The sequence below is a fragment of the Rhinoraja longicauda genome, chromosome 6 (genome assembly GCF_053455715.1).
Source record: "Rhinoraja longicauda isolate Sanriku21f chromosome 6, sRhiLon1.1, whole genome shotgun sequence".
Classification (NCBI taxonomy): Eukaryota; Metazoa; Chordata; class Chondrichthyes; order Rajiformes; family Arhynchobatidae; genus Rhinoraja; species Rhinoraja longicauda.
In genome coordinates, this window is record NC_135958.1 from 19,290,629 (window position 1) to 19,303,942 (window position 13,314).

The window sequence follows — 13,314 nt, forward strand, 5'->3', positions numbered from 1 at the left end:
CTGCGGATTGAATTGTCCAATGCTTCCAATTTGCAGTACTTAATTCGAGTGCTTGGCACACTTGTGTGAGTAATGATATTACAATGTTGTGGGCAGTAACAGGTATTCAGCTATGTGCTAGGATATTCGTGTTGGTCTCTCCGACCATCTAATCGGTACTTTCAAGGTCTTGGGGAATACAAAATTAATGCTACACATGTCCATATTTGTGTTGTAAATCACACACAAAAAAACCCATCATTGAGAACAAAGGTCAGGTATGGGGTGCGAGAGTGGAAAGGAAGTCAGTGGTTGATGTCTATACTACTTGGGCTGGAGTTACTTTGGTCATAGGAGGACTGGGACCTGGGTTCTGGTCCATGTATCTGGGGATTTTGGACTGGGAGGTGTATTTCATTTGCTGGATAATTGGGCCCTGAAGATGGGATTCAGCCATCAGAGGATCAGGGCCTTTGGAATGGGGTACTTCGGTCCTTGATGGCAGAAGTAAAAATTCCCATTGGAGCATCTGTCCTTTGCAGCTTTTCACATATCACAATTTCTCAAATGCTGAGAGGCCACGTTTAAACCATCCGATTCTTCTGTTGAGAAGATGTGAGGAGGAAAAACAGATATTAGAATGTTCTAAGCCCATGATTATAAATGCTCTTTGTTGATTGCAGCCAAGTCCTTGGGCTCAACATGGCCTACCCTGAGTCTGCTGCTGGAATGGAAAAGTGGAAATGACAGGAGCCGCCTTGATGTGTACCGGATTACCAAATTAGACCCTAAAAATACAAACCCAAGTTGCGGCAGAGTTTGCCAATTCTGAATTGTCCACTTCAGCAATATTAGTTAAATTTTTGTGAGGTATGATCATGCTTAATGACATGAGACTATCATTGAATGGATGATTGATGTTGACCATCAATGCAACATCATTAAACCTTTTCTTCATTACAGGAACCAGATCTTGAGTGTGCTTCTCCATATACTCACGTCCCCAGCAACTTTGCAGTTTCATCATCTTCATATTTTAGATAGCTTGTTGGACCCTACTTGGGACATGTGGAACCTTTCTTTTACAGGAATGTGAGGTGGGGAAGTTTGTTCCCATGGAGATGCAAGAAACTGCAGATTCTGCCCTCTGCATCTTCCAATTCACTCTATCTAAAGTACTTGAGTTTGACCTGATTTTATTTGTGTATCGTATATCTGATCTGTTCGGATCGCATGCAAAATAAAGATTTTCACTGTACCTTGGTACACGTAACAATAATGAGCTACATCTAGACCTAAAATATGCTGGATCTTGAGCAAAAGTGCTGGAGGAACTAAGAGAGTCAAGCAGCATCTGTGAAGGGAATGGATAGACAATATTTCAGTTTGGGATTTTTCTTCAGACTGATTGGAGTGGGGGAGAAAACTGGAAAAGAGAGGTGGGGCCAAGACAAAGCCAGGGAAGTGATAGGTGGATACAGGTGAGGGGGTGGAGGGGGCTGGGTGGGAAGGATTGATTGGTAGAAAGGTTGAGTAAGTGACAAAGGCTAGAGATGAAAAGGAAACAAAAGGGCGTCAGAAATGCTATTAGTGGTTTATATTAACGATTTGGATGAGAATGTACAAGGTGTCATAGACAGTGAAGGTTATCTAGAATTGCGGTAGAAACATAGAAACATAGAAAATAGATGCAGGAGTAGGCCATTCGGCCCTTCCAGCCTGCACCGCCATTCAATATGATCATGGCTGATCATTCAGCTCAGTAGCCTGTACCTGCCTTCTCTCCATACCCCCTGATCCCTTTAGCAAAAAGGGCCACATCTAACTCCCTCTTAAATATAGCCAATGAACTGGCCTCAACTACCTTCTGTGGCAGAGAATTCCACAGACTCACCACTCTCTGTGTGAAGAAATGTTTTCTCATCTCGGTCCTAAAAGACTTCCCCCTTAACCTTAAGCTGTGACCCCTGGTTCTGGACTCCCCCAACATCAGGAACAATCTTCCCGCATCTAGCCTCGGTGTTGTTCAGCTGGGAAAGTGAGCTGTGGAATGGCAAATGGAGTTTAATGTGGATATGTTCGAGGTGTTGCATTTTGGGAAGTCAAAGCAGGACAGGACCATGTTAAATGGTGGGGATCTGGCGAGCGTCGTAGAATAGAGAGATCTAGGTGTACATGTACACATTTAGCTAAATGTGGCTTCACAGGTAGATGGGGTGCTAAATAAGGCTTTTGGTACATTACCTTCATCAGTCAGGGTACTGAGTATAGTTGGGCCACTATGTTCCAGTTATACCAGACCTATCTTTAACACTTCTCTCCCTTTCGCAATCTCACTGACTCCCACAGTTACCTTTACAACACCACCTCCCACCCTGCCTCTTGCAAGAAAATCATCCCTTACTCTCAATTTCTCCATCTGCTACATCTGCTCCCTCGATGAGACTTTCCTATCTAGGACATCCAAGGTGTCCTTTCTTCAGTAAATGTGGTTTGCCCCCTGCAGTTGTGGATGGAGTCCTCACCCGCATCTTCTCTTTATCCACCATTTCTGTTCTCACTTCCCCACCACACAGATGGAACAAGGAGAGAGTTCATCTGATCCTCTCCTTTCACCCCATCCACCTTCCCATCCAACATATCATTCTCCGACATATCTGCCTCCTTCAACGTGATCCCATCACCAGTCACATCTTCCCATCCAGGCCTCTTTCTGTTTCCACTCCCTTTGCAACTCCTTGGTTCACTCATCCCTTCCCTCTCAAACCCTCCCCCCCCCCCCTCTCTTCTGGTTTCCATAGAGACCTCTCCTTCCTTAGTTCACTCATCCTTTCCCACTCAACCCACCCACTCCTCGGGTATTTTCTCCTGTCACCACAAGAGAGCTAACACCTGTCGCTGCACCTACTCTTTCACTTCCTTCCAAGGACCCCAGCAGCCCTTCCAGGTGAGGCAGAGGTTCATGTGCACCTCTACAAACCTCGTCTGCTACATTCGCTACTTGCCTTCTTTACATTGGTGAACCAGGTATGGATTAGGTGACCGTTTTGCTAAACACTTGCCCACCAAGGCCTGCTGGAACTCCTGGATGCAAGACTTTTTAACACTCCTTCCCATTCCCAAAACAACTTTTCTGTCCTTGGCCTCTTATATTGCCAGTGTGAGACCAGGTGAAAACTGGAGGAACAGCATCTCTTACTCCATTGGAGTAGCTTAAAACCCAATTTCCAATTTCAAATAATACCCACCCTTTCCTGTGCCCAATCCCTTCCCCGGTACACATACATTTCTCCCACCACCTATCCCCCTGCCTCCCCCCACCCAGTCACCCTGCGCTTTCCCCTCTGTACACTCATCTCTAACTCTCAAGTCCCCCATTTCCCATTCATACCCCTTTCTTCCCTTTCCACTGTCATCCCACTCTACAACTTTGCTTTTCACTCCTCTTCACTCCTTATCTTAATCCCTTTTGTGCACCTTTACAACTCCAGTGCTTGTCACTTACTCCATCCATCTGCCAATCAAATCCCATCCTTGCCTTATTCCACCCATCACTTGCTAGGCTTTGTTCCACCTCTCTTTTCCAGCTTTTTTCTCCCGACTCCAATCAGGCTGAAGTCCGTCCATTCCCTCCGCAGATGTTACCTCATGAGTGATAGCGAAGAAAGATGGGGATAACTGCACATAAAAAAAGACTCTTTGTCTAAATAATGCTCTGGATGTCAAGGCTTTCACTTCAGCACCAACTACCCTTTTGCGAAGTTGTTTGAGGAATGTTACGATAGGATGTGGAAAAGTGCCTAGGTACATGCTGTCCACAAAACCAAACAGATCAGATACAATTAACTAATTAACCATACCATCAGCCTGTTCTCAATTATAAGCAAAGTAATTGAAGATGTCTTCTATAACGGCTCTAATGTGGCACTTACTCACGAATAACCCGTTCACTGATGTCTAATTGGGTTTCACCAGACCTCATCAAGGTCTTGTTTCAAGGCAGGGATAAGATGAGAGTGACAGTCTTTGAGTGATGAAAGAGCAGCGTTTGAGTGAAAGTGGCATCAAAATACCTTGGCAGGATTTCATTTAATTCTAAGCTGCTCTCATTGTACTCCTAAACCCACAAACTCCAATACCAAGAAGAGCAAAGGTGTGAGACACATGCCTGCATTCAGGCACATGCAGCAGCAGACTCCCCTGTTCTCGTGCAGTATTGTACTATTGTGGGGGGCGTGGCTGTGTTCTGCAGCTGCGGCTCACCGGCAGTCTCTCCGTTTTTTTTTGTGTTTTTTTGTCATTGTTGATGTTAAATGTACGTTTTGTTTTATTTTTAATTCTGTGTATGTAGGGGGGTGGTGGGGGGGTTGGGGGAAACCTTTTTTAAAATCTCCTCCTCAACGGAGATGCGACCTTTACCGTGTCGTATCTCCGTTCGCGCAACGGCCTAACATCGTGGAGTCGGCGGCCTCCAGCTGGGATCGACCTTGAAGACTCCGGTCGCAGGGCCTGGACTTACCATCTCGGAGGCTTCGGCCGTGGGCCCTGCAGACCGCAACATCGGGAGTTCGCAGGTCCCTGGCTGGCGACCGGCTTTTGGGAGCTCCAGCCGTAGCAGCTTCGACCGCCCCGAAGCACGAGGCACGATCAACCCGCCCGCAGGCCCTTCATCACCCTGCGTGGCCTGGCCGCGGCACTTTACATCGCCCGGTGGGGGCTCAGGACTCTCATCGCCCTGCGTGGCTCGGCCGCGGCATTTTCCATCGCCCGGTGGGGGCTCAGGACTTTCTTCGGCCTGCTCGGCTCGACCCTGGGACTTTCCATCGCCCGGTGGGGGCTTCAAGGGGTTGGGAGCCTCGATCGCCTCGTGGCGCCACGGGAGAAGAACGAGGTGGAGATAAGACTTTGCCTTCCATCACAGTGAGGGTATGCCTAGAGCAATCACTGTGATGGCTGTTTTGTGTAAAAAATTGTATCTGTGTGTCTTGTGTTCTTTAATGTCTACTGCTGGACCCTGACGTGAGAGGACGCTGGCGTTGATTATTCGCCGCTTTTCCGTCAGGATAGTTTGTCTGTTTGTCTGTTTGTTTCTATGTTAATTGTATTTGTAAAGCGCTTTGTGCATGTGTTAAGGCGCTATATAAAATAAATATATTATTATTATTATTATCCTGAGCTACATAATTCAGTCTCTATAAAGAATAAAATGTGTTGAAAAATTGGGACTTACAACATGGATCATAATGTCAGCAATTTTTATTCTAAATCTTTTCATGTCAGCCTTGCTAATACCCAAATGCATGCAATATCATTCAAAGCGCGTCTGGATGCCAATTCCATAATTTTTTAACTAGTATGTGTGACCCTCTCTGAGCGGCACTCATACACCAGAGTTTTCACAACACCCAAGATGCCACTTCACATGTCTGTATTAAAGGAGCCCTCCCCGATTGGGACCTCGCCTAGAGCAGGGTGACATGCCACATCCCCCTCCCCCACCCAACAATATGATGAATACTGTTCAAATAATCAGCCTTTGTTTCTCTGTCACATTGTGTTAATTGAAATAAGTTCTATTTCAGAGTAAGATTAAGGAATTGTCACCACATCAGCTCCAGCCACATCTGCAAATCTGGGATTGTTATATCCCTGTGTGTGAGTGATTATTTAAACAAAAGTGAAGTAGGTACTCAATATATCTTTGGCGATGCTTGATGTAATCAAGATCATCAATTTAGTTGGGTAGAGGGTGGGGGGATGGGTGAGGGATGATGAGAGAACTCTGCACCTTTGTATTGCCATTCAATCTACTTCTGAAATTCATGGATCTCATATCCAACTCTGATATGTATTTAACTTGCAAGAGGCAAAGTAACTTTTATGGAAGTAATTAATAATGAGATTCATTACATATTGCTCCAAAAATAAAACTACATTACTTAGAACTTCTCCCTGATGCTGCATTTATACTTTAATTGATAGTTCACTTTATTTGAAAGGTTTGGAGCATTGTGGTGCATCAAAGGAAAGAAATGCCCTTTGCCCTGACCAGACCCGCTCATCATTTTGGAGTCCTAAACTTGCTCTCCTTGTCATTCACCCTAACAGGAACATGCAGCCCCTGTCCTCATGCTCTCCCACTTTTGAAGACCTCCCAGTTGCCAGTCATCCCTTTATCTGCAAACAAACTCTCCCAATTGATGTCTGCAAGTTCCCACTTGGCCTACACATGCCCTGTACATCTCCAGTGACTGCAAAATCAGCCTTGCTCCAAGTCAGGGCCTTAATTTGTGGGACAGTCCTTCCTTCTCCATAAGTACTTCAAAATTCATGTAGTAATGCTCATTGGTCGAAAGGTGTCTCCCCCCCCCCCCTCACCCCATGACACCATTCATTTGACTTACCTCTTACCCTCTCTAGTACGGATTTCTATATATTGATTAAAAAAAGCTTTCTTGGATATAGTCACACAGCTTTATCTCCCCCTGAATCCCAACAACCGGTCAAATTTAATCAGCCTCATGCACTGCCTTGAGGACATAAAATATTGGATGGCACAGAACTTCCTTCAACTAAACGAGAGCAAGTCTGAGGTCATCCTATTCACCCCCCCCCCCCCCCCCCCGACTCCATCAAAACGATAACAGGCAGCCTTGGAAGCCTATCCTCCCTAGTCAAAGCGCATGTCATAAACCTTGGCGTGATATTTGACTCTGTATTAAAGTTTGACAAGCAAGTCAACGCTGTGGTAAAAGCCAGCTTCGTACCATAGCTAAAATCAAACCATTCCTCCAATTTGACGACATTGAAAAAATCATTCACGCATTCATTTCCTCCCGCCTAGACTACTGCAACTCCCTAGACACTGGGATCAGCCAATCGTCCCTGTCCCGCCTGCAATTGGTCCAAAACACCGCAGCGATACTCCTGACGGGTACCCGTAAAAGGGACCACATCACCCCGATTCTGGCCTCTCTCCACTGGCTCCCAGTACGGTACAAAATCAACTTCAAGCTCCTCCTATTCACCTGCAAAGCCCTAAACGGGCTTGCCCCCCCCCCCCCCCCCCCTCCCATATCAAAAATCTTCTAACCCACCACTCTATCTCCAGGTCCCTCAGGTCGGTCGATTTGGGGCTACTCACTATCCCGCGGTCTAGGCTTAAGCTCTGGAGTGACCGTGCTTTTGCAGTTGCAGCTCCTAGACTGTGGAACAGCATCCCTCTCCCCATCCGAACTGCCCCCTCCATCGACTCCTTTAAGTCCAGGTTCAAAACCTATTTCTACTCCCTAGCGTTTGAGGCCCTCTGAGGGGGCGCTGTGAACTGTTTATGTATGTGCTGTTATGTTTGTATGCCATTGTATGTTCGTTTCTTAGTACCTGAACTGATGTACAGTACTTTGGTCAATGTGGGTTGTTTTTAAATGTGCTATACAAATAAAATTGACTTGTCTTGACTTGACTTGATACAGCATGGTAACAGGCCCTTCAGCCCAGCTCAACCGTGATGCCCCATTTTCCCATATTTAGCCAATATTGCTCTAACACTTTTTTATCCATGCACCTGTCAAGTGTCTTTTAAATTGTATCATTGTACCTACCTCAACTACCTCCTCTGGCAACTCATTCCATATACCTAACACCTTTTGAGTAACAATGTAGGCCCTCCAGATCCTATAAAATAATTCCCCTCCCTCTCTAAACCTATGTCGGCTGGTTCTTGATTCCCCTACCCTGGGTAAAAGACTTGGTCCCATCAAGTCCCCTCATGATTTTATCCACCTCTATACGATCACCCCCTTAGCTCCTGCCTTCCAAGGAATAAAGTCGCAGCTTGCTCAATTTCTCCCTATAGCTCTGACCCTTGAGTCCTGGCAACATATCCATAAATCTTCTATGCACTCCTTCCAGCTTAATGACATTCTTCCTATAGCAGTGTGACCAACACTGAACAAGGTACTCCAAATGCAGCCTCGCCAAGGTCTTGTACAACTGTAACATAATATCTCAACTTATATACTCAATAACGTGACTGATGAAGGCCAATGTACCAAAAACCTTCTCTACCACTCTATCTACCTGTGACGCCACTTTGGGAGCTGTGTACTTGAACTCCTAGAATCCTCTGCAACACTCCCCAGGGCCTTACCATTCACTGTGAATGTCCTGCTCTGGTATGACTTCCCAAAAGGAAACACGTCACACATATCTGTATTAAACTCCATTAATCATTCTTTCGACTACCTGCCCAGATGATCAAGATCCTGCTGTAATTTTTGAATATTTTGAAGCTGAGCACCCTCAACAAGTACATCCAATGTTTACAAATGATCTGCAAGCAGCTTAGATAAACTTGTAGTTGGTTAATGCAAGTCATGCTAAATGGGTTTCCTGTCCCACATCCTTTCAGTTTGGCCAGAGCTGTATTAAAAATATTTAGTGCTTATGTTGAGGATTTGCCCAGTCATAAGTTTGAATGAAATCCTTCATTGTAGCCAGGAATGAGTAAGAGAGTGATCCGCTTTGTGACAAATTGGTAAGCTCAGCAGGCAGAAATTGGGCAGTAACGCAGTGATAGAGTTGCTGCCTTGCAACACCAGAGATCCAGGTTCAATCCTGACTACGAGTGCTATCTGTTTTCCTCACGTTTTCCTCGTGACCGTGTGGTCCCAACAGGGTTCCATAGCACTAAGTACTAAGTCCCATTATTTGTTTTAAATATACATCAATGATTTAAACCTAAGGAAAGGGACCATGATAGAGAAATTTACTGATATTGCAAAAATTAGCTATGCAATTGACAGTGAGGGTATAAGTAAATATTTCAAAGAATAGATATTAGATGGTGGAATGGAAAATCTCTGCAGCGAACCAAGCACAGTGGTGTTATTAATTGCATGTAGAACTAATCCACGTTACCCAAGAAAGGATGCATAAATCGTAAAAGTAAAAGAGTGACCTTTGGAAAGAGCACCTCTGTGGGTCATTTAATTGTGGAAAATATCATACCCTGGCCTTATCCTGTTGTCATATTCACAACATAACTCATTTTATACTCGTACAGATTGGCAGATACTCCTAATTGTTTTTTCTTTTCAGTGGCTAGGAGCTTGAGTCAGTTGAAGTTCTGTTATTACACCATCTGAGCATATTTACATAGAACACCAAAAAGAGTGAATTGGGCATATGGTATGTTACCAGACTAACCAGGTGCCCCTTCAGCCCCTCGTTCCTGCATGATACGGCTGGTCAATGGAATGGGGTATTTTTAGGAGCGACTCTAATCCTGACTGTTTATGCATCCCTAGCTTTCATTGTTTATTCCTTTGACTGTTGAGACCTTTTGCTCTTGGATCCCTTCTCCTTAACATACTGCATATGCCTGTCCATCTCTATTTCATTCATTAAGATACTCTTTTAAATAACTATGGCACTTTCGACAATAAAATAAGACAGGATGAACAGAACTACCACCGAATATTTATTTACTTTGCATTAATCCCCCAGGCTGATACGAATAACAAATCTTCATGTGGTATTGGTTCAGATGGAGGTGAAGCTAGAAATGATCGGGAGAAAGTAGGACGAGGATGCAACTTCTTACTTACCCTGGTCAACAGTATACAAAAGCACTAATAAAACACTACCTTGGGCATAAGCAGGAGTGAATATTGAAAGTCACCAGGAAAAGCTATCAGATCTGAAGCTGGTAAAGCTTTAATAACAAGTACCCAGGTATGAACGACAGCTGTTGGTGGGTAGAACTTGCATTGACCTAATTTCTTAATAAATTGCCTCAATGTGGATAGACCATATTTCTAGGATTAAAAGGGAAGCATTGGAAATTATAATAAAGCAGTGACATAGTTCTGCTGAAATATCTTGAAAATCTCAGAAGCTAGCAGATATCTTTTGTGTTTCCTTTATGGAGTTACAAAGGTCATTATACAGTTTAAAATGTAAGACCGCATGTAGTCAGTGATTTTTTAACAGTGGCTCAGACGCCACACTGACAAGGACTAATTTACGTGGATGGATGCTTGGCAAAGGACTACATAAATGTGTGTCAGGGATTTTGCAAAAGCAAATAAAAAATACATGTATTTCAATGGCACATTTTCAGGGCATCTCAGGGTGCCTCCGTTGCAATGCAGAAAAAGCAACAGCCAATTTTTCCATATAAATCTCTGATGGGATAATGCCAAAATTATTTCATATCTTAATGCATCAGCCTGAGAGAACAGATGGAGTCTTCTAATTTCTCATACAAAGCATTTTCCAGTGTGCAGCAGTCTTTTAATTCAGCCTGGGCTTCAGCGCTGAAGACTGGAATTGGAGTGCCACAGTGCAGTACAGTAAAATATTCCAGTTATATTCACCATATAGAACCTCTACTGTACACTTTTCAGCTGGCTGACAGGAATGAACCTCCCGGGTTATGGACTTCCAAACACAGCTCATCTGTTACTTTGGAGAGACAAGGAACTGCAGATGCTGAAATCTTGAGCAAAACACAAAGTGCTGAAGTAATTCAGTGGGTCAGGCAGCATCGATGGAGGGAATAAACGGGTAACATTTCGGCTCAAGACCCTTCTTGAAATAAATGTTGTGTTCCATTATATTTTTAATTAATCGGGTGCTCGAAATCAAAGTACAGTTGCCATGGAAATCTAAGTATATCTGGGCTGCGTTCATATAATGCAAGATTTGGTCTTCCACTGAGCTGTGTAGTACAGAAAATTCCAGGTTCACTCCCTTGGCAATATAGGGAGCTGGTTTCAAATAAGATTGCTAGTTATTGCAGCACTGGGTTAGAGAGCTGGTAGGCCAGTCTTGATTCTCAACCTTGTGGTATCTGTTCAACTCTACTGGAAGGTACCACCAGAGACCAGCTTTGAACATTTTCATTCATATTTTCTTCAGATGAATAGTCTGGATCCAACCTTTGGTTGTTCACCATAAGCTTCCTGATTTCTGGTAGGAGCGGGCAAATTTGAAAACAAATATTATTTTGGTCACAATGACTTGGTTAAATGCCATTTATGTACCATGCACAAGTTTGTTTATTTCCCAATTCAGAACTTTGAATTGATTGAACCATGTAAAAAAGAGCAGCGTGTTTTTGTTTCATTTGCAGACTAAATTTTATTTTCTGCTTTTGTTCCAGTGTCTGTCAGTTGCCTGCCTGAGAATGTCCTGAGTAACGGGCCAACTGCAGAATCCGGAAAGAAACCTGGCATGGGTTTAGAAAGCAGAGCACACCCATCTAATTAGTTCTGCTGTTCATGGAGGGGAATAATTGCTGTTCAGTACTAATGCAATCTCTCACTCGATAGTGGATTAAGAAATCTGAACAAACAATGAACATACAGAGGACTTGTGAGACAATATGAAGAGACATTGCTCTCATCTGATTTACTCCTTTTTTTGAGCACATATTAATTGTCACCTTGGCAACAGCTCTCTCACAGACATACCTCTCATGAACAGAAATCACATGCAAAGCATGCTATGACATTTCTGAAGCTTCGAAATGGGCTCCGGTTAAGAAAAAGAGAGTTTTGAGATCTGGATTGCGCCTCTCAGTCTTAAGATAAATCAAACAGCTGTTTCAATGAATTAATCCAAAATCTTATACCACAGAAATGAAACTGCTTCCTTCATTTCTCAGTGGCTTAAGAAGCTACTGAGTTGGCCATTTGCTGGCATGAGAAGATTAATTCCATCAAGCATATTCCAAAGAATGATTGCTTTTTAAAAATTGTCATAAGATCTGAGCCAAAAGGAGATTTAGCAGAATTTTCAGTCACATTTATAATAGAAGGGAGGAATAAAGGAAGAAGCTAATTGCCATCCAGCAAGCGGTCTCAGTTGGAATTTTTAACTCCTGCATTGGAACTGTTGAAGTATTGTCTGGAAGTCACCAATTAAAACCACAAAGCTGCAGTGATTTAGACAAATATAAAAGGTGTAGTTGGGTTTTGGAACTCCTCTTTGACATTTGTTCTGCTTGCTGAAGTGGTTTAACAGCAGGGAGGATCTTTGATCACGCTAAAAGGCCACACTCAAGGGCAACAGTGCAACAATGAAGTGCTCACTTCGAGTGTGTATCCTTTTCCTTGGACTGCTCATTGTCTTTCTGACTTCTGTGTTCTTCACTTACACACTGACGGGTGTGACCAACATGGCCTACCTGCAGAGCCAATCTGCAGAGGATGTTCATCGTGTCAAGCTGCTGCCTGGCTTCTTGGGCATTCAGAAGTTAAATAAGAACCTTGCAAGTCAGAGGACATGCGCTTGTGATCATTGTGTGGGTGATCCTGGTGTGTCCCATTGGTTCGATGATAAGTTTGATGAAGACATTCTGCCACTTTGGACAAAAGCTAATAGGAAGTTGGAGCCTGATGTGTACAACTGGTGGGTGGTAAGTACATGCAAACTGAGAAAATTGATCTGAAATTGAATGCATTTTTAATTTTCTCACAATCTTCTGAAACTATCGACTTCACTGTGAATGCTGTTGCCATTCCAGCGCTTTAATCTAAATGACTGAATGTTTTAGTCCAGGCAATTAGAGTTACAAGATACCTTAATGCAGTGGACATCCTAAACAACAATCAGTTTGATCTTATCTGACATCCGCTCCTTAATCTAAAGATTACCTCACAAGAGACACAACCTTTTGTGATTTCAACAGCTTTCCTCGGAATCCCCCTTCAAACCCATTCTCCCTCCTTTCTCTCCTGCCAACCTAGAAACTAATTATGGAAATGCATTAGTCTTCACTAAAATATGCTGATTAATGCAGTTGGTGGTAAATTCAGGAGTGGGGAGAGAGTGAAATAGAGTGAGAGACAGAGAGGCTAGAAAGTTACAAGCTATTGGAAATAAAATCACTGGAGTTGAGATTAGTATTCTGAGGTTCATTCTCCATCCAAACATAGAATAATAGAGCTTTATGGCATGGTAACAGGCCCTTCGGCCCGACTTATCAATGCTGACGTAGTTGCTGATCTCATTTGCCTGCGCCCGGTCCATATCCCTTAAAAGCCTATCCTATCCATATACCTGCCCTAATATATTTTAAATGTTGTAATCGTACCTGCCTCTACCACTTCATTTGGCGGTTCATTCCATATACTCATGACTCTCTGTGTAAAAAGGTTACTTCTCAGGTTCTTTTTAAACCTTTCCTCTTTCACCTTAAACCTATGCCAAACAATGTTTGAATCCCCTTAACTTAGGAACAGACTGTGGCTTACCAATGGCCCCCATAATTTTATACCCCTGCAACTTCAAGGGACATAATACCTGTTCCTCTTCCTCTTCCCTCAC

General features: G+C 43.5%; 1 protein-coding gene across 2 annotated transcripts in view; it reads left to right on the top strand.

Annotated features, from left to right (window-relative positions):
- Positions 1-13,314, top strand: part of st3gal2 (ST3 beta-galactoside alpha-2,3-sialyltransferase 2) — a 140,231-nt gene that overhangs the window by 73,881 nt on the left and 53,036 nt on the right. For both annotated transcript variants that reach the window (XM_078400622.1, XM_078400623.1), the window contains exon 3: positions 11,147-12,403. In XM_078400622.1, coding sequence (XP_078256748.1) covers positions 12,065-12,403 — 339 coding nt within the window. In that variant the 5' untranslated portion in view covers positions 11,147-12,064. The remainder of the gene's footprint in view (positions 1-11,146; positions 12,404-13,314) is intronic.